The 21,749-nt window shown below is 45.8% G+C and overlaps 1 protein-coding gene across 1 annotated transcript in view; it reads left to right on the top strand.

The window, feature by feature from the left end:
- The window catches only part of ATRNL1 (attractin like 1), a 1,808,663-nt gene that overhangs the window by 299,932 nt on the left and 1,486,982 nt on the right, over positions 1 to 21,749 (top strand). The window contains exons 2-3 of the mRNA XM_086919594.1: positions 5,010 to 5,093; positions 10,767 to 10,880. Coding sequence (XP_086775720.1) covers positions 5,010 to 5,093; positions 10,767 to 10,880 — 198 coding nt within the window. The remainder of the gene's footprint in view (positions 1 to 5,009; positions 5,094 to 10,766; positions 10,881 to 21,749) is intronic.

Below are 21,749 nucleotides of genomic sequence, written 5' to 3' on the forward strand. Positions count from 1 at the left end.
TGCAGGGCTGTGTGTGAGGCATTCTTGTATGGTCGCATATTAGTAACAAATTCACTTTGCTCTCGTCTTTCCTGGATTAAGTTTAGTAGAGCATTAAGTTACTGCGGGAGCCATCAAATTTCAGCTCTTTCTTTTAACCACATGGCTGCTAGGCGTTTTCCCGTCCTGCGCTGAAGAACCAAAATGACCATTATTCATGACGAGCTGGCCTTGTCATCCGCGCACGGCAGGTAAGCGCCATGACGAGGCCAGCTCGTCATTAGCTTCGAAGGGGTTAAAAGCCACAGAGGTGTTGTATTTGATAACCTCGCGTGGTCCTGGCTGGTGGAAAATGAGCAGTGTCGGCCAAAGTGGTGTTGGAGAATGCAGTCCATCCTACCGAGGCTTGCAGAACCCAGTGCCTGCAAACCCCCGGGGTGACAAGTCACGCTTTACAGAACCTATTGATTGCGTCTCACCTGTTTTATATGGATAAAGCTTCTGACTGCTGGAGAAAGTCCGTTCTTAGCACCTGAAGTTGTTGGGTTGGAAAAGAGGAACGCCCTCATAAAATTACAAGACAAGCCTGTTACCTCTCCACTCCTCACCCTCAACAGCTCCTCAAGAACATAGTCTGCAAGTGTTTCGGGCCCGTTAGTTACGACGGGATATATACCTTTGCAATATACGCTGAACATGAACATGTTACCACCCTGCGCCCTTGGAGACTTCTGCTGCTCTGCCCTGCAGCCCTTGGATGTAGATCTAAATCTGGGAGAAAGAAAGGCAGCGAGAAGAAAAAACAAAGTTGCTTGAATTGGACAACGAGGGCTCGGTATATATAGGTGTACTTCACCACAATAGGTTGAATAGAGGCTCGACTGTACTAGCGGTAGTTGTGGGCCCAACTGTACAAACGTTGGTCCTAGACCTGAACAATAAGCACTGCATTTTGGTGGTCGTAAGACCGAAACAAGCATTGGCAAGCTCAGTAGCTCTGGCCTTAGGAACTTGGTACAAAAACTCATTTTTTTAATTGGAAGCATGCAGCATAAAAAGAAAAAGAAAACATGTTGCACCTAAGAGCGCCTGGCATATGCTTTCATTCAAATTTCTAGAGGTAAAAAGTCAAAACAATGATGTGGCTGCTATACTAGTGGTGTTTTTTTTAATAACAGATCTTTATTGTTATTATTTGCTAAGCAGGCAAGAATAAATTACCACTAACAAAGCACTGAAATCACAAGCAGCTACAATGGTACAATGTCACATAAACACTTTATAACAGCAAATTTAAAAAAGAGAACGGAAATAAATCACCAGCTAATAGGGAATCCGAAGTGCAGGCAAAATACAGACACAGTATCTAAAGTTAAAATATAAATAGTTTAAATCAAAAAAGCATTTTTTGAGCCAGCTTTGTCACTGAAAATAAAGGAATTATTTTCAGTCGAAGTGATCTTTGTGGAGTCACTTTAAGTGAATAGAGTCAGTGGGAAAAAAAATTGACCCCTTGTGCCATGCTGCATGCTGTGATGAGTGGAAGGAAATGCGAATGACGTACCCGACCACTGGGCGAAGCCCGCCAACTAAAAGCCCCTCTATGTATTTATATTGTGTATGTTTCAAAACAGTCTGGTGATGCAGTTTAAACTCCCTTAAAGGCTAGGTCTAAAAAGACCTGCAATATGAAAAAAGCAAAATTCAGTTCTTCTTCACCTTGCACCCAAGAGCACTAAAAATGGGAAAGGACTGTTGTGTCCTGATTGTATTAGTAAATGTTTCCCAGCCTAGCTGTCTCCCTGCTGCTCAGCCAGAGTGAGAGCGGGTATTGGAATGTTGGTGTGACTGTGATACAAGGAAGGCCTGGGTGCCTGTGTGGATGTGTGAGTGACAGTTGGAGATGGGCTGAGCAGCAGGCAGGCTGCTCCTGTTGGGGCTGGCATATGAGCTGAAGAGACTGGAGAATAAGGAGAACCTGATTTATAAACTGATGTACACATTTACTATTTTGCAACCAAGAAGATAATAAAGAAATACTTAAAATATAACTCTGCTACGTCTGGTGAGACACAACAGAAAGGATGGATAAAGAAATTTCGAACAAAGGGCTTATAGGCGGGTCTTCTGCCTGTGACACGAAACGTGACATATGATGACAAGGAATGAATACCTTTTTGGGGAAACACAGTGCGGCTGGACTCCTGCCATCCATGTTAAGAGAGGGTAAAGCCAGTGACGGGTAATGGATGAGACCTTCATAGTGACTGTAACATCGAACTCATTCCGCGCCTGCATTTTGCTGTTTTTTTCTAAATGTTTGTGAGCTATTGCTGGGGAAATTTTCCGAAAGGCTCTTGTTAGCAAAAGAGTAATACTATTAAAAAAATTAATAAATACTCGGGACCTAATTCCCCAAATATTTTGTTGACCTGTCCGTCTTGGTGCGCTAAAAACACACCTGCCAAGATAAATATCCGTTCTGATTAACGCTATTAGAATTTTACCCCACAAATGGCTCTTGCGATGTCTAAATTGCCCCGTATTGTGAGATGGTAGCAATACAAACTTCCGGTTGATTGGTGTGGTGTTAGGTTCAGGGGCCAGTGGCTAGAAAAGACCGAATTCAATTCAGAGCATTCGAATAGCATCCGGCAGGGTTCGTGGTCAGAAAAGGGTTTAGGTTGCCTTCACAGAAAGTGTAGTCCGATTGAAAAAGAACAACAGAATCGGATTTGATTCGTTCACGTTCTCAACCTTTACCATATTATAAAGCAAATTCGACCTCACCCCCTTTTCTTGATTAAAAATCATCTCCTGCAGTAGGGATCACACAAGTAAGGACAACAACTTTCCAATGACGAGGTTATTTTCATCTGTGTTGAAGTCTCTTTTAGCTTCTTTTCGGGTGACACAAATGTCTAAAAATGTATTTATTGGCTCTCAAAGCCTTCCAGTAAATAAGGGTGAGGATTCTTCGCGGCCCTGCATCATCAATATGCTGCCATGCTTTGACTTAAAAACATAAATGATCCAATACTGCCATCTTGTGGCCATTTAGTAAATCTTTGTTTTAAAATGTAATCTTAATAGTAAATCCAAACACTCAGGTACAACTGGGCATTTTTTTATTTATTGTTTGGTCCATTAAATACCCTTTTAAATTGCGCCTGCCAGTGGCCAGACGGCATGTAGACAGCATCGACATCTAGATAATATTACCAACTAATGCAAAAGATAACTATGGCTTAGAAATGTACACAATACTCGGGAAAATGAATGCGTGTATTGACACTGAATTACGGGTGTTTGTATTACCCAACTCAACATATCGATCTATCGACCACGGCAGGATAAAACAGTGATTCTAGGATTATGCAGGCTGTATAATGTGTAAATGTAAATGTAAATGTGGCGTATTTGTATAGCGCGAACAGTGACCCGGAGGCATCCCGGCTCTTGTACTCCTACCACAAGGGAACCCCTTCTGGCTTTTCCTTGTGGGGTGTCCACTCCTGGGCATCCCATGATGAAACCAGGCATCCCTTGTGTATCAGGGGGCCTTTGTGGAGACTAAGCAAGCTATTGCCCTTCTGGCTTTTCCTTGTGGGGTGTCCACTCCTGGGCATCCCATGGTGAAACCAGGCATCCCTTGTGTATCAGGGGGCCTTTGTGGAGACTAAGCAAGCTATTGCCCAGAGTTGCAGCGTGGGACCCATGCTTAGAATCGGCACTGAGGCGAGAATATCCGATCAGAGGAATTTAAGACCGAACCCGCCGAGGCGGGAATCGAACCCTGGTCCCTGGCCAGCGTTCTGCATCAAGGTCTGCCGCTCTAAGCATTGAGCCACACTTCTCCACATGACTCCAGCGGCAGACCTGCTACAACGTGTTTTGCTTCTCTGTTTACACTTTCTGGTTGCTTTATTTTTTAAAGACGCATCTGCAAGAATCGATGAAGGAAAACACACTCCATTAAAGAGCAGTTTGACAGGACGCCTAGCTAGCTGTAAGAAGCTCTGTTGCATCAAACATAGCGCTTAAAATGTCCTTGGTTCTAACATGGTCCCTACGCATCTTGCGCTAATGGCCACTACTCCTAAAGCGAACTGATGAGCAAGAAACGTCCAAGCACTATAAATACTCAAAATAAGTCCGGTCCAAATGTCTTTTGAGTTGCAGTTTTCTCACCCGATGCTATATTTGGGAGTCACCCCCTGCTGCTGAAAGAGAACCGTTTGGGTTTTCAGGTCGTAGCTGAGCCTCTGGCTGGCAGGCTGTGGGATGGTGATCATGCTGGCTGGTTAGGCTGTTGATACCTGTCAGGCCTTTCCTGCGGGCTATGCTGAACACACCTCACTATGGCAAGCGACCCAACTGCATTTGAGCACTCAGCCATTGCAAATACAGATAAACGGGGGATACTTATACACAGATAAGGGACACTTTTCATATGACTGGTGACAACCTAATCCTCAAAGGAGCAATCGAGCTGTGACTGTGCCAGATTCCATCTTCAGAAACTCGAGGAATTTGAACACACTCTGTATCCCCAGGATCTGAAACAAGCAGTTGCAATCACAGCAGTCGTCTGCCGCCCTAACTGCTCATGCGAGACAGATGTGACCCACCTCTGGCCATTCTTGATGCGACTTCCAGGTTTCAGCACTAAAAACGAGACTACAGCACCCCCACTCTTGTTTACCTTAAATATCTCCGGATTAAGGCATTCTGGTCCATGAGGACTACTCCTTAATTTGTGCCGGTCTTTGCCAGTGGTCACCAAAGGACCTATGTCCGAGGACCACATGAAAGAGCTGTTCTTATAGTTATTTCTTTGGATGAGTCACAGTTGCATGTAAATAGCTTTATCTCACAAAAAAAATATTGCACAAACAATCCTCAGTGTACTTCATTTGATTATTTATGTTGACACAATATAATGCTTCTAATAACCCATTTTTTCTTTATGTTGACATATTACTGTGCTTCTAAATATCTAATTTCTGCCATTTGTGTTTGCCTTCTAGGTTGACAGACCCCTCTGGATACTTAACTGATGGACCAATCAATTACAAATACAAAACCAAATGTTCCTGGTTAATTGAAGGATAGTAAGTACAGACAACCTAATTAACATTTTACTACATTAGTCTTGTTGTAGAAATGCACCCATGTACAAACAAATAGGTGAAATGAAGGTAATATGTAAACATATCGAACTTTTATCTGAGAAAACAATAGCCACAATGTATTCTTGTAGAGGAAGTTTTAAGGTGTATTCTTATATCGGATTGTGATGGGGAGGAAAACCTTGGATAGTTTTCTCTTCTGGAAAACGTAAAGCAACGGTGACTTTTGTATGTATGGCTGTGGTATTTCTATAGCATGAACTGGATGTACGTTGTTACAACGCATGCTTTTACCACGCATGCCTTTACAACGCAGGTTTTTCAACGCAAGTCGTTACAACGACTTTCGTTGGGGGGTGCTGGATGGTGAATAGTTTAATTTACTATTCCAACTCCAGTCCCCGTGGATAGTAGGGAAGGTGTTGGATAGTAAATTAAACTATTACCTATCCTACAGCGCCCCCAGTGCAATTCGTTGTAATGACTTGTGTTGAAAAACCTGCATTGTAAAGGCACTGCGTGGTAAAAGTTGCGTCGTAAAGGATGTTTCCCGCGTGAACTTCACCAAACGGCAGGGGATCAGTAAGCAGACTCCAGACAAAGGGAGAGTCTCCCCTATTAGCCAAAAGGGATTGGGTAGTTTATAACTGAACAAAATTGATTTGCCTTCCGGGCTTACTTGTATTTTTATCTTTCGAGTAAGTACATCAAGTCAAAATGCAAATAACATTACACAGCAGACTGAAATTCAAAACAAACGAAAAATAAAACAAAAACACAATCTCTGTCTCTCTATCCTGTGTAATGTTATTTCATACTACCCCCAAGGTGTACTCATTTGCATTCTGAGTTGATGTACTTACTAGAAAGATATAAATACAAGCAAGCACAGAAGGGAAATACATTTTCGTCCAGTAAGCAGATAAGATATGTTAGCACTGGCAAAGTCAATAGATCTGGGTTTAATGTGCTTACTCATACCGCGTAGGCACAGTAAAGCCAGTTACATTTAAGAAATGAAAGTTGGTTGATATTGAAAGCACCCTTGACTTCAGTATACTCCTCGTTTTGTTTTTATGTAGAATAGAGTTTGGATGCGAAAGTGGCCTCTGTTATTCTGTGACATAGAAAGAAAGAACAGTAATGAAAGTTTCCTTTCCATCTGATTTTCATTTGGCATTTTAGCAAAAATGGGTTGTATTGAAGGTAAAGAAGACCTCAGTATAGACAGCCTTTCCTTTCTGAATGAATAAAATACCCCACCTCAGAATCACTAATGACAAGTCACCTGGGGATGACCTGAAGAACACACATGAGAAACGAGAGGGGAAGGACGAAGAAACAAGAGGTGGTGGAAATGAGAAGCACACGGGAGAAAGAGGGACTGGTGAGCAGAGAAGAGGTAGCACACGATAAAGAGAGCAGATAGCAGGAACCAGAGTGGTAGGCTGCAGGAAAATTGGAAGACCGGAAAGAGGGAGGGCAGGAGGAATCTAGCAGGAGCAAGTACAAAAGGAGGACATTGAAGTGGAGAAAGTAAAAGGAGGACAACAGCGCGCTGAGGAGTAGTAGGCCTGTAGTTGCATATTCTTTTTTCATACAGTTCAGTGGAAGCACTTTATTGGAGGCAGAAAACTACACCCTAACAGCCAATGAGAGCATCAGGTTAAAGAGCAATACTCAGGGTTGAGCCAAAACGTGATGAATGAAGTCTGAGGCCAGTGACTAAAAGAGGCTTTGAAAAAATGGTTTAAAGGGGTAGACCTAAAGCACACTCCAAGTACAATAGAGACAATAGGTTTGGTTGACAGCTGCACTCTCAAAACCCACACTAAAATGTGGCAATGATTTCTTTGAAAAGAAAGGGGAGTGGTAATGGTTTCCTTGGTTATGGAATTCAGAATTATCAAATAGACCCAATTAAAGGCTTTTACATTATATATAAAAATGACTTGACCCTTTTTGTCAGTTTTTCATATTGCAATACTGAATTCACACACTCAAAAGTGTATGCAATTAATCCGTCAACATATATTTTCAGAATAAAAACTCATTGTCTCTGTATGTGAAGGGTTCATATGTTTCATGTAACGCATGTCGTACTTTTTTATGCAAACAGGAAATACTGTCACATGGTTTGAAATACATGCATCACAAAGGGATACTCAGGTTGCAAATTGCTTTACACTACAATTCGCTACGAATGGTCACCTGATAGGTTCAGACAAAAAATTTAAGAGGTTGACAACCACAAATTATCATGGCATGCTTCATCCTTGGCGACTTCCACACACGCATAAGACAGTTGCCCTCTGGTGGACTCAACCTTAAAAGGAGTGTTTAAGATGTTTTAGATCAGGAAAATAGCAGTGGTACAGGTGTAACATAAAAATATCTACGGGTAGACCCAGAGGTTTCCTTTTTATTTGCAGGTACCCTTGATATGATCAAAAACTGTGTAAGTGGGTGTATGGTGAACTATAGTGATTCACCTAACCGCGTACGACTTCCAACATGTTTCGGCTTCTAATAAAGCCTGTGTCTGTCAATTGTCTTCAGGGCTCAGGATCTCCCTGTGTACTACTGCATCCATTCCATCCATGTGAATGAGGCATGGGGCGGTTGTTGTTGTGGAGATAGTTGTTGCTAAGATCTTCCCAAAGCATAGTACGCCTTTATCCCTACCCGCAGGACAGGTTTATGTGTAATAAAGAAAAGTAAAAATCCTTTTGTTACCCATTAACTCCAATTTTTCTCCTGGGCCTCTCTAATACCCTTACTTCTCCAGGCTGCGGCATTCTAAAATGCATTAGGAACAGATGCAGCTTCCTTCCAGAGGCTGATTTGAGATCTGTCACCCAAACCGGGATTAATGTTAAAATATATTATTTCATAGTCATCTCAGAATTTGCTAGCACATAGTTTAAAAAGGAAGCATAAGGTAGAGAAAATTATGTAATAAAACGTATTTTGAATGCCAAAAGAAGAGATGATGTAAATCTCCTATTCAAATACCTTCACAGGTTCCACTTGAAGGTGCCATTTCAAAGCGCTGCACCTTGCTGCCTTCGGGCATCCTAATTACCCATGTCCCTCCAAGACTTTTCCATTACTTCTTTCTGATTCTCACCCATTTAAGTCATTCTCTGGACCTTTCTCCTTCCGGAAAATACTTGAACCATGGTTAAGTGACTTTTCAGTAATTCTTTTTCAATATCTCTTACGTAAGCCTTTGTGGTTTTGGTGATATGTTGTAACTTACAAAATTTCCCAAAATAAATACAGATGCAATCTAAGTCGTCATGCATTTTCTGACTTTCCAACATTTTTCAAAACATGGCTGAGCAAGTAAAAAAAATGAAAGTGTGCCTATTCCTAGTTCATTTGCTTTATAGAAATTAACATGTTTCAATCCATCAATGTGGCTGTATTTTGGTTGAAAATTCGAAAAATAAAGGCTATTTCTTGCTGCAAGCTACATGTGGGTTGCACATTTTTGGAACCAAGAACACTGAATGAACTGAGGCATATGGCCTTTGATGTATAAACTGGTAGACATATTTTGTTATGAAAATGCAGTCTCAACGTAGTACACACATTAATTTATGACCTTGTGGTAACATCAGTCGATCGAGCCTTATTGCAACTGCGCCCATGCTGGTTTGGTACCATTTATTTAGGGCCAAAAGGAAACGATCAGGCAGTGTGCTGTGATTTAGGCAGCAGCTGCTGTTTGTAAATACATGGCTACATCAATGCTTGTTATTTCACTTTTGAGCTAGGGGCTGCTGGTTGGCCAGTAGGCTTGTTTGGCTGAAGAAGGAAGTAGAAAGAAAGGCGGGAAAGGCGGCCATCTTTGTGAGGGAAGAATGCAGTCTGTCTCATGTACATTTTGAGCACTATCTCGCTGAGGTTTTAAGAAGTGCACTGCGGCCCCCACACTATCTGCAAAGTTGTGCGGCAAGCACATCCTTTTAGTTGAGAAAGCAAAGAAATACGTTGTAATAGTTCTAATAATTACTGTGCCGCGAGTAATGATTTTGTTGACGAGGTTTAAATTACGCTTCTCGTTTACTTTAGTTAGGAAGGAGTCTGTCAGTGGCATAGATAGGCGCAGAGGGGCTGCAGGATATCTGGTAATTCATTGCCATGTGCAAAGTGGAATACCAGCCTTTAGGGGCTATAGCACTCTTGACGCTGTTTGACTTCTTTTTGAAAAGAAAGTTTATACATTTATAGGCGTCTCAAGAATTTTTCATCTTCTAGTGGTGGTATGCGCATTTTTGGGTGCTTCCACCCAATGCGCTAATTACCACGCCAGCGTACTTGCCTATGTCACCAGCAGAGGTTGTGCTGCTGAAGTTTATGACTATAGGTGGCACTCCCAACCTTTTAACAGAAACGTGTTTTTTCAAGCTTCAACACTTGATATTGGAAACAAACCATCAAGGTTTTATAAAGCAAATCTGGATAACAGCCTGAAAGGACCAACTTACACGAGTACAGAGCAAGAGGAAATTCGTAATAGGGCAGTGTGGTGGGGGGCAGTTCTGTGGTTTGTAGTTCCCGTACAGTGTAGCTACAAAAAAATAACTGCCCTCTTTGCCCAGTCCGGCATCGCTAACAATCACCAATGACAGGCGTTCCAGTATGTTTGATGGTACTTGCTTGGGTTTGAGGCCTATTGTGACAACATTCATTGGAAGGACCATTTAAAGCCTTCAGTGAGGTTGCTTGTTGTGTAGTGGTGGCGGTCCTAGGCAGGTGATTGCCCTGCCAATCATCCTATTGGGTAGGTAGAACCAGAATTGAGTGGAATAGGGCAGGTCAGACGCCTCCAGTCCATAGGCTGAATGGAAGAGATGAGTCCTCCGACACCTGTCAATCTTTAGGATCCCGCCTCTATAACCTGATGTGGGGGGGAGGGCCGTTCAGAGAGATGCATTCTGTGTTCCTTTTCGTGCTTTGGTTGATACTACATTGCAGAGTGGTTGTCGCCAATGCTTAAGTGGCTTGAAAGAGTGTTGTAGTCTGCTTCTGCATTACTTATCTCCCTCTGTAAATTGTTTCTTTTTATTTTCCGTCTGCTTGGACATGATCCTACAGTTATATTGACTCAAAACAGACCTTGGGTTTTGCTGGCTTTCTACCGTTTGGCTATGTTCCTGATACGTCATCTCAATTGCTTTAGATGCTCAGTGTACTCAAGGTCCCTTCTAGTGCAGGAGAGCGTTAATCACTATGCCATGTATAGCACAATACTATGCGTCCACCTTTTGGTTGATATCCAATTAAAAGTTATACAACAAATCACTGGGGGGGGGGGGTGGAGGGTTTAAGTGCTCCTTATGCCATATTTTCGATAGATCGTTTTATTTATTTATTTATTTATTTATTGCTATTTGTAAAGCGCAACATATACCCGAAGGCGTCTTGGTAATATTTTGTTTTTTTCTTGCTTGAACTTTACTGGGTAATGCTCTGTGGGTAATTCCTGAAGTACATTATTTTCTCTTCTCTGTTTCCTTCTGCTTGCATGTTGGCTGTCGACAGCATTTAATGACACCCTGGTCTTATGCCACTTGGTACATCATAATCCTTTGTTGCTGTTTTTTAACCCATGTTATAGTTTATGTTTGTATTGTTTTTTTCCAGTCCTAATGCAATATTACGGCTACGATTCAATCATTTTGCAACTGAATGCAGCTGGGACCACGTGTACGTCTATGATGGTGATTCCATCTATGCACCGCTAATAGCTGTCCTAAGGTAAGTGTCCCTCTATTTTCAATACCTCATCATTGCTGTATTGATTGTGGCACGCTGTGAAGGAGTCAGATTCTCTTTCAGGGTGGTAATCTCTACTCTTCATCCAAAATGTGACTGTATTTACATTCCTCAACTCAACAGGTACAGTAAATGTTCCCTTCTGCATACAGTGTGTTGTACGGATTAATCAGGGGTTTGAAGCAGCCACTAGTTGAACTGCAGTGAGATATAAAACTCATAATTATAAACCTCCACCTTCACCCCACCCCCCTAACTCCAACATATGCACCTAGTGATTGCTGTCAATCCCACTGTTTAATTGACCACGAAAAGGTAGAAAATATTACACAAGGACAATAGTCACCTCAGATCACTGCAGCTCCTATTCCATTCTTCTTTGCTGAAGTACGAACAAAGAAACTTGAATTGAGTCAACCGATCCAGCCACCCTAATTCTTTCTCAAGTCAATTAAAAGGCACTGATTAAATTCATTGATCACCAAGCTATACAACCAATTAGGACGGTCTCCTTATTTAAAAAAAAATGTATATGTATTTAAATAATTCCAATAAATGTAATTGTAATTGTGTCCACTGTATACAAATGAATAAGAATATAATACAATAAAAGTTGTATCACCCCAGAGCGTCTTTAAAACCCATCATCTATACATCATCATAATGTTCACTGGAATATTTCTAAAACAAATCTTCTATTACTTGTAGACACCGTATATAAACCGTTTATTGTACATATACATAAAATGTTAAAAACAAATCATTGTTATTCATCAAAATGCATTCACTAAATAAGTCCTTTATTTTATATATAAAAATTGTGTTGACACAGCGGTTCAGCGGTTCCTGGAGTCAATCCCCCACCTTCTTCAGGACAAATTCACATATGTTAAAAACTTGGCTATAAAAATGGTCGTTACTGAAGGAGACAAAAAGAAATCCAATCAATTAAAAACTCTGAACTCCTTGTCATGTACCTCTTAATTTAATTTAATACAGTGCAGTCTATAGACTCCCAACGTATACTGAGTGGGGTATGTTATAACATTTAATAGAACCTTTCTTATAAGGCAGTCCGACGTTTACCTAAATCGTTGGCTAACATTATAACTCAACAGAAACCCTTCATTGTGTCCTGATAATAATACCCAGGGTTGGTTGAGTAATGAATACCTTTCTTTGGAATCTGTTCCCTCTTTCCTTCAGGGGCGTATTCCAATGACGAGACACCACCACCATGTAGGGGGTTATAAAGCATGGTGTTTGACACCATAGATTAATGAAATCGGACGGGCCATCATGGAGCTGGACCTATAGGTAATGCCCATATGCCAGCCCATGTTATCCTATGGACCACCGGTCACTTGCGGTAGAATTACGTTTAGAATGCTACCACATGGCAATATATGCTTGCCCATGTATTGCAACACATATAATATAATGTAACCTGCCTCCTGGGCTATAAGCAGCCTGCCTTAGGGATGACTGTCATCTATTAAATGCAGCGAGGTGACCCTTTCACACATAGTGTGTGCAGGTCCGAACTTAAGCAGGTAAGCTGCTTGTGCAGGACTGACATGGCTGACCTGCAGACTTCGGTATTACTCGGGTCACTCAGGGTGGCACAATAAGTGCTGCAGCCCTGGTACCCCTATTACATCCCTGCCTGGATACTGCTGGAACCCTATACCAAGGCTTTAAGGGGTTGTAAAGGTACTTGCCAATTGGGTGTACCAATTCACATTTACAGGTTTAGGGAAAGAACACTGGTGCTGGACCTGAGTAGCTGGACTCAGCACACTATCAGATCAATTACCACAGCATCTAGCATTTCAAAATAGGGCAAAAAGTGTGTGTGTGTGCGGCATTCAGCAAGCAGCCCAGTTTACTACACAGGGCATCCCCCATGTCTCACTTTTTGTATCCACCTCTTCTCTCAGTACACCATTCTTCCTTCATACGTTAACAAAAACTGTGATATAAACTTTGTTGTCCACAAGCCCTTCTTAGACATTTAAATGTCATACTTTTTCGATGTCTTGCTATACAAATGGTCTGTACCCCTTCTCACCTTTGGAAAATATTCCTATCCATACCCTGTGCTTATCAAACAGGACGACTATACCCACCTCGACCCAGATCTCCACAGTACTTCTTCCTACCCCTAGAGAATACCTTCAGCCTTTCCAACTGAGCTCTAGCCACACTTACATCTTCATACAGACCCTAAGCAGGCTAGTTCACTGTGCAAAATACATTTCCCACTTTTTTTTACATTCACTCGTCACTATCAAAACGGCCCTCAACGCCACCTCCTTATACTTTCTATCATAAGCACGTTTTGAGTATCATCCCCGCTAGTCAAAAAATCCATCAGCTCTCCTAGTCCCTGATTGCCAGCTGACATATTAAACGATTGTGTCGTCATGTACTAAACCCACTTATCACTGCCAATGACCACATTTCTGGTTATGGGCAACATGGTTCATATAGTTGTTTGTTCTATACCCTCTGCTAAATGTGTCTTGCTCAAAACCTGTAAGTGAATAACTGAATTGATGCTAGTCTATATTAGGCACAAGCACACTTTTTAAAATTAAAATGGATACCTGTACCCTCACTAGAGCAAACAGTAGTTTTTTATGAGGTGGTGGTCAAATCAGCTCCCTCCACATACTAGCTTGCCATTTCCAGGAATAGATTCAATGTGTTCACACAATTTTTACGACCATGTTCCAATGTATCCCCAACCGATGTCCAGTCATTGCGTCATGTAGTCAGGTACTCCCATCATATGACTGTCAATGCCATCCAGTGCCCAGGGGTTCCACAGTAAGTACCTGTCAATGGCATTTTATGCTCTGGTATTACCCACACCTTTTAATGCCGGCATGAACGTAGGTGAGCCCCATCATCTTCCAGTCAGTGCCATCATGTACTAAGGTGTTTCCGAATGCCAATCGATTCTATCATGTGCCTGGGTATTCCCAGTCATGATTTGCCACTGTGTGTGCTGTGGCCCACGTGGGCGTCGGTAGCATCTTGTGCCTGGTTGTTCTCCTGATGCCATTCAGTGCTTTACACTATCCGAATGTACTCCATTGACTAGGTTCTAAAACCACAAGGCCCTGCATCCAAGTAAAGACCATATGTATCTTGTCTACTGTTCCCAAAATATGGGAGCTGTACCGGTTGAATAAAAAAGGTCGATTATCAGACCTATAATGAAGAAACTCACTTTATAGTCTGACAACTGTAGGGTCGAGGGCCCTGGACCCTCATGCTAATAAGGAGCGAGACACTGACACACTGCTTGCATGGTGCAACTGGCCCAGAGCACGTGCGCTCGGCCTCTTTTATTAGTACTGTGTCACATGACCTGTGACATCAGTGGTGGGTGGGTGTTCAGTGTAGTTACAGGCTCAGCACTAGAATGCTGACTTGTGCTGGGCATTACATCCCTCCCCAAATTGGTTAAAAATTAAACCAAACGTGAAAAGTCCAAAAACCTGTGGGGGAAAGAAAGCACAGAAAATAACAGTGGACTTGCGCTTTCAAAATGAGTCTCTTTGGCTGCTTGCAAGCAGCAGGCAGTATAGTTCTTGTGTTCTGGATTAAACAGTTCTTGGTGGCACGATTTGCAGTTGTTCGGCGGGTTCATTCTTTGTCTGTGCTGTCTGTCCGCTGTTCTCAGCCCTGCATTTTGCTTTGCTCTCTTGGTGATGAATAGTTAAAGAGAGACGGATGACATGGTTGTTGTTTGTCTTCCGGCTTCTTTTCTCCATGCTGGTTGCGTGATGTTTCCGGCCAGGCTTCAGTGTGTTTCTTGGCAGGTGAAAAGAGTAGGTGCGAACATCCCTCTCACTAGGATGCCCCTCTCGCTGGTTTTCTTCTGCCACAAGATGTCCGGGAGGACCTCTTTGCCAGGTTTCCACTGGACTGGTGTTTTTGGTCGCGTTGCTCTACCATAGCCTTCGGGCCGTGAGCAGGACGCTCCACGAGCCTCACCGTCGTGTCCTAGTTCCACCTGAAGGTTGAGTTGTCGACTCTCTTCATTGCTCGCGAGGCTTGCATCCTCTTGGGTCCTGCAGACATGCTTCAGTAGGTCTGTCTCTCGTGCGGGACTTGCTGCCACCAGAGTCCCTCGAGGTCTCTGTTTCTGGTTTGCCACGGGCTGGTGCGAGGTAGGTCAGGTCCTCATCTTCCGGAGGCCTGAGTAGTCTCGCCATCCAATCTTCCGCTCAGACCCCAGAGGTAGATGTCGCCAACAGTCTATCTTGCTCTCTTCTGCGATCGCCGTGTGGATGGATGACTCGTAGGTGGTTGTCTCTGTTCTGCGCTGCCTTCTATTGCACTCAGGTGTTCCAGTGCCTGTTCTTTTCCTTCTTTCGGCAGGGGTGGTTTCTTTCTTCTTTTCTCAGTGGCGGCGGCCACTCTGTTCTTTCTTCCTTCTTCTTAACCTGACAGTCGTGCCACTCTGATTACTTCTTCCTCCTTATCTTCTTAGTGGCGGTGGCCACTTAGATCTTTCTTCCTTCTCCTTCTTCTCGCGACGCACTCTGGTCCAATCTTCTTCATCTTCTCTGGCCAGGCTTCCCCATGCAGCGCGCGCATTCTGCACGTGTCTTCCTGGTCTTGTCCTAGTCCTAGGACACTGTCTTCTTGTCACTTCCTTCCAGGGTTAGCGTCGCGACCTTCACACTTCTTTCTGTCGATTTCGTTAATTAGTGTGGTTGAAGTTCGTGGGTCCAGGTCCTCTGACTGCGCCTTGTCCGAACTTCTTGGACCTTGTGCTGGTCCCTTCTGCCGAGGTCTGGCAGGTAGGTTTCATGGTGCTGAACTTCTTGGACGTCGTGCTGGTCCCTTCTGCCGATGTCCGGCAGGTAGGCTTCGTGGTGCTTAGCTTCTTGGACCTCGTGCTGGTCCTTCTGCCGATGTCCGGCAGGTAGGCTTCGTGGTGCTGAGCTTCTTGGACCTCGTGCTGGTCCCTTCTGCCGATGTCCGGCAGGTAGGATTCGTGATGCTGAGCTTCTTGGACCTCGTGCTGGTCCTTTCTGCCAATCGCTGACAGGTAGGCTGCTCGGTGCGACCATCTGGCTGGTCGACCTCTTGCTTTGTGACCAGGCTGAGTGGTCAGGTTGCTTCTGTGTTGAATCTTCAGTTCTGCGGGTTGTATGCACAACCATTTTCTTTTCATCTCAGTTCAATTGCTTTGGTGCGCAACTGGGTGCGCTCTTCGGGTGTTCCCTTGTGACTTGCTGCTCTGGGCTAGTGCTGGCCGCACTGTTGCGCATTTGCGTCATGCGCTTTCGCACTTCCTGGTGCTGGGTTCTAGAACCATCGTTGGTTCGTGTGGTGTGTTCTTACTTTCGCCATTCTGCTGCAGCGACGGCCTGTTGCCACCAGGCATCGCTGTCTTCTCTTCTGGCGTGGCGTAGATGCTTCTGGAGGGTTGCGTCACCACTCCGTTGACGTTCTTCTGGTCTTGCTTCTTCTGTTTGGTGTTGGTTGCGACTCTTGTGGATTTTCTCTGGGCGCACTTGCGGCGTGCTTTCGAGTGTGTTCTGAGGAGTTCTTGCACTCCTGTTGGCGGAGGTGCTCTTTGCGTTTCTGGCGCGCTCCTGCGCTGTCGCCTTTTGCATCTGGGTAGTGTCTCGGTACTACTGTAGTCAGTGTTGCTGTGCATTTACCTTCATGCATGGTTGTGTTCTCAGTTGTGCTGTGGTCTTGTTCTGTTAGTACGGTGAGCTTGGTCGCTTTTTCCTTTGCTTGCCTGGAGGGAGCTGGTTACTTTTCCTCTAGAATGTCCTGCTTGGAGTTGCTGCACTCCTGACGTGCTTCTGGGGTCCCTGGCACGTTCTCGGGGTCATCACTCTTTTATCTCCTCGGGCTGTGTGATGATTTTGGTGGCGTTCCGGTGTACCAGTGTTCTTGCGCTTGGTCAGTTTATCCTGGCGTTGTTTCGCAGTCACCTGGTGCGGAGTTCCTTCACTCCTTGCGCCGTCTTGTGCAGTGCTATGCTATGCTGTCCTGGTGGCGATGGTGTGTCGCTGTGCAGCGTCTTTGGTCGGGCTTCCCTGTCGCTGTGTGGCGTTCCTGTTCCAGTCTGGCGTGGCGTGGCGCAGTACCACTCTCTGTGTTCTGAAGTCTTGTGGTGGCGCGGTGCCACTGGTGTGTCAGGTAGCACTGGTTTGCACTTTGCTTTGTCCTTTTGAGCGCTCCCCAGCTTGTTCTCCTCTGTTGGGCGTCTGCTTTCGTTTGGTGCGCTTGGGGCTATACTGCAGGGCTGCAGTGGTCCGTTTACCTTATCAGTAGGTCTGGGCTGCAGCAGCTTGCTCTGTGCTGCCTTGTCTTCCTCCTGGCACCCGGTTGCTTGTTGGCTCGTGTCGCTCTATGGCATGTAGGTTGCTGCCATAGGGTAGCTCCTTCGTGCTGCTGGGTGCAGTGTTGCTCGCTGGCCACTGGGTGGCGGCATTGCTTGTGGGGGCTGTGCACTCTTGGCTGGGCTGTGTGTTTGGCAGTCTCCTCTGTACTCTAGTGCTGTTAGAGTTCCTTCAATGGGTGAGTGCGATTTTCCAGTTTGGCCACTAGATGGCAGGGATCTCTGTTGCAGGTACCAGCAGACTTTCCCTTTTCTCTGGGTCTCTCTGATTTCTGCCGGTGCTGGATTGTGCTGCTGCTGCTGCGTGTTGTGGGGTTACAGGTCGGAGGGTTCCTTCGGGTTTTGGTGAGTCACTTCCCTCTCTGCAGGGGAGCTCTTTCCTCCGTGTTCAGTCAGTCTCTGTATTCTTACCCCTGGAGGTGCAGGAGCTCGAGGCACATACAGTGGTCAGTGTTTGCGTGTTGGTGGAGGGGGGCCTCGTGGTGAACGCGGGTGGGCTCCGCTTGGGACACTTGTACTTGGGGCGCTTAGTTGCAAATACATTTCTGGGACTGCAGCGCTTCCCTCCATCGAGCAGCTTCGCTCACGCTGCTCCTTGCACTTTGGCGATCACCGGCAGCCCGCCTCCTTAGTTCTGTGAAGGCTGCTGGGGCTGGTACCGCTCCGTAGTGTTGCTGGTTCCTCATTCAATTTCAGTCGCGCTGGCCTGGCCGGGTGCGGCTTCCAGGCTATATTCGTGGGGCACTTTGATCGCGGGTGGGCTCCGCTGCCGCTTCTTCGTCGTTAGGCACTTCACGCCTCACCTCCAGGCAGGACGCAGCAGGGTGAGCTCCTGCTGGCTCTCGGCAGTCCTCTTCAGCGCGGGTGGGCACCGCTTGCATCGTCTCGGCGCCCGGCAGCTCCCTTCACGCTGCGGGCGCTCTATGATCAGAATTTCTCACCCCGCCGCTGCACTTCACACGCGCGGCGAGGGACTCTGCAGGTAGGCCGCGGGTGGGCTCCGCGAGCCTTGCTTCGCTACCGGGCAGTTGCGGCCGACGCTGCGTTGCTACAGGCAGGCCGCGGGTGGGCTCCGCGAGCCTTGCTTAATCAAATGCGTATAGCTGGCGCCGCTCGTACTGTTGGGGCAAAGTCAGTGTGTATAGCGGGTGGGCTCCGCTTTCGGTGAATATATGCCCGGCAGCTTGGCACACGCTGCGGGGCTTATGCTTGGGTGCTGTTTGTACTCGGGCTCACCTTCGGCCGACGGGCCTGTTCTCATGCGGGTGGGCACCGCGATGGCTTCTTCGTCTTTCTCGGGGCATCGCCTCGGCAGGGCGGGCTACGGCAGGCTGCAGAGGTGCGGGGTGAGCTCCCGGTCACCTTCTCTTTTCCTTCCGGGCCCGGGGCTCGACACACGCCCCGTGGGCCTCTCGGCGGCTGGCACGCTTCAGAGGGGGTGTGCTGTCGATGCAAGCAGCTCTCCTCTTCCCTTTTCCATGATGATTTCTTTTAGCTGCGGCACGCGTGGCTAGCGTCCGCCCTCGTCGCCATTGTAGGGTCGAGGGCCCTGGGCCCTCATGCTAATAAGGAGCGAGACACTGACACACTGCTTGCATGGTGCAACTGGCCCAGAGCACGTGCGCTCGGCCTCTTTTATTAGTACTGTGTCACATGACCTGTGACATCAGTGGTGGGTGGGTGTTCAGTGTAGTTACAGGCTCAGCACTAGAATGCTGACTTGTGCTGGGCATTACAACAACTAATATACATTTCATCCTATCTCCCTCCTTCCATATCTTCTCAAGCCCTTACGAAAACAGTTTTTACCAAGTTACCAGAATTTACAGAGGGGAAGGGTTTTAAGCACAATTTTAAGCACCCCTTTTAAACACTTTTTAGATCTAGAAAGGCCACTTAACTAGAGCTTTGGCCTGCAGGCTTGTGGGCGAGTCTGCAGCTATAAGCTGATACAATCCAACAGAATTCACCAACACGAGCCGCAACATGATTAATTGACTATACATTATGACGCTGCGGCGCGAGTGGAGAGCAGGTGGCTCGTGGTTGTGTTTGGAAAAAACTAGTGGCGGGCTGAAGGCAGTGGCAATGGCAGCGCTGCTCACACCGTCACCAAATTGTTCCACGGTTATTTAATCAAACATGCGATGGATGCGGTGCGTGCTCAGGTGACCCCCCGCACGGACCGCAGCGGCCACTGGAACTGTTCCTCAGCATCCAGCCCCTCCCATGTAGCTCTGTTGAGCCACGCAATCATGCCCCGGCAGGTGTTTGTTGCAGTGGGAGTCCTTGCTGCGACTTGCTGCCCGTATGAAGAGTCGCGTCGTAAAGTTGGTAAGTAGTGCCTCGTGAGGTATCTAGTGGTAAAATCATGTTCTTTTTAATCTTATTAATAGCGCTAGCGCACTGCAGTGGTGCATCTCCGACTACCTGCGTTTTTCTAGGATTTATCCTACCCTTCACCAGTCTCACCGCCCCTCACAGCGCAACACATTCCAAGCCTTCTCTCCCTCTGCCACGTGCACTGCATCGCCTGCTCCCTGCCACCTCACTCCAGCCTCTTCGTTCTGGTGCCACCAACACCGAGCAAGGCCTCTCTCTCGTCCCATACTACTGATTTGGGCATCAGGCAGGTGTGCTCGTGGCCTACACAGGTGGCTTTTGGCTGCCCACTGTGGCTATGAAGTGCCTGACCTGTAATGCTTGCTTTTGGTTCTGATCACACAACAGCGCTGAAAGACCCGTTTTCATTGCTGTTTTCACCTCAGCATGTTTTTTCTTCACGCAGTGGTGGCTTATTTACACCATAGCATACTCTGACACAAGTTGGCAATGTAGCTGGGCCCTTACCGCCTGGCCGCCCAGCTGCTCCCACCGAGGCTCGGGATCAGGAACCTTCAGCAGCCGCCATTTTCAGACCCTGTGGTCAGTTGAAGGGGAATTACTTCTTGAGCCCCATCAAAAAGGCGGCCTCATCAACACAGCTGTATCCTATCAATGGACTACGGCTCTCCCCTCACCCTCTCTGCACAATGCCTCAGACTGAAGATCACTGCGGAAGAACTAGAGGATAGGTCATTGGGTCTTACTGTGATTATTAGCATCCTAGAAACGGCCTGATTACATTACTCGCAGGTAAAAGCGGCTCTTTTTGGAAGATTTAATTTGACCACACATTAGTATTTAAAGAAAACGCCTGATGCGTGGTACTTGGCAGGGCTGGTGTTGGGCCTGTAGTGCCTGGTTGTGCCCTGGGCTGATGTGTCTGTGTTCATGAGCTATTCAAGACCCCCTACCACGTCTTTTGTGGGTCGTGCAGTTTTTCATTGTGGAGCCAACGTTATCATGAGTTTCCTTTTCATAAGGTAAGAGCTTCTGTAGCTCTACATTGAAGCGTGAATGGTAATGTGACTCCCATGCAGTTCTGGTGTGCGCGAGGGTAAGGGCCATTTACACTGGAGCGCTGAGTGTGTGGACACAGACCATTGGTGCCTGTAATTAAATGTTACAGTGACGTGGCTTCTGTGCTGAGCCCATTATCTACTTCAGCAGTAATTGAACACGGTGCCTCAGAATCAATAACGTGGAATCGTTAAAGAAAAAAAGTATATTTAAAGCGAAAGTCACATATAACAATTTTACATCAGCAAGTCTCATGAAACCTTTAGTTATGGAATGAGAGTGGTTGGTAATTACTTTTTTTAATATCTTGCTAAGCAGCACCATGCTTTACTGATGGTCCTTTTTGCCAATAAGTCCCATGTTGTAGGGGAATGAAATATCTGCATGCAGGTCAGTAAGCAAATGACCATGTTTGCTTACCCAAGGGTATGAAGGGCAGGGGACTTGGAAAGAACATAAGGGCTTCTACACGGATTTTGGCACCCTAGGTAAAATGGCATTTTGCTTTCCCTCCCCCAGCACGTGGTGATATTTACGTTTGGCCCCTTGCTGTTGGCAAATTATGTGGATTGATGTTAGGGCCTTAATGAGTTAATAATTGCAACACCGTGGATTTGGCCCCTCAAATACATAAAAATTCCTTCAGGGTAAATGCCAAACTTTGCAATGACCTGAGACACTATATCTATGTATGGGTGCAATGGGGTATTTAGTAGGCGCGAATGAAGCTAGAGCGCAATGGAGCATGGGACATTGGCCAGAGCCCTGGGCACAATTCAGGATCTAGAGGGGCGCGAGACCCTAAAGGCTCGAGCCACAGGTTGGAGTCGTCTTGGTCCCTCGAGCGTGGCATGAGCCGAGCCTGGCCCCTGAGTATGTCATTCTAACTTTATATTTTTTGTAAAGGATTTTTTTTATTATGACCTCTAATATATGTAAAATGGTTTGCCACAACCAGATGAAGTGAAATGCCCTGACAGTGTTCAGTGGCAGCCGCTATATACCGGGGGTGGAGGCGGGAGAAGTAGTAGGGGTGTTGGGGGCGTAAATTAAAATGATAAATGATA

This window comes from Lissotriton vulgaris, chromosome 5, assembly GCF_964263255.1.
Source record: "Lissotriton vulgaris chromosome 5, aLisVul1.2, whole genome shotgun sequence".
Classification (NCBI taxonomy): domain Eukaryota; kingdom Metazoa; phylum Chordata; class Amphibia; order Caudata; family Salamandridae; genus Lissotriton; species Lissotriton vulgaris.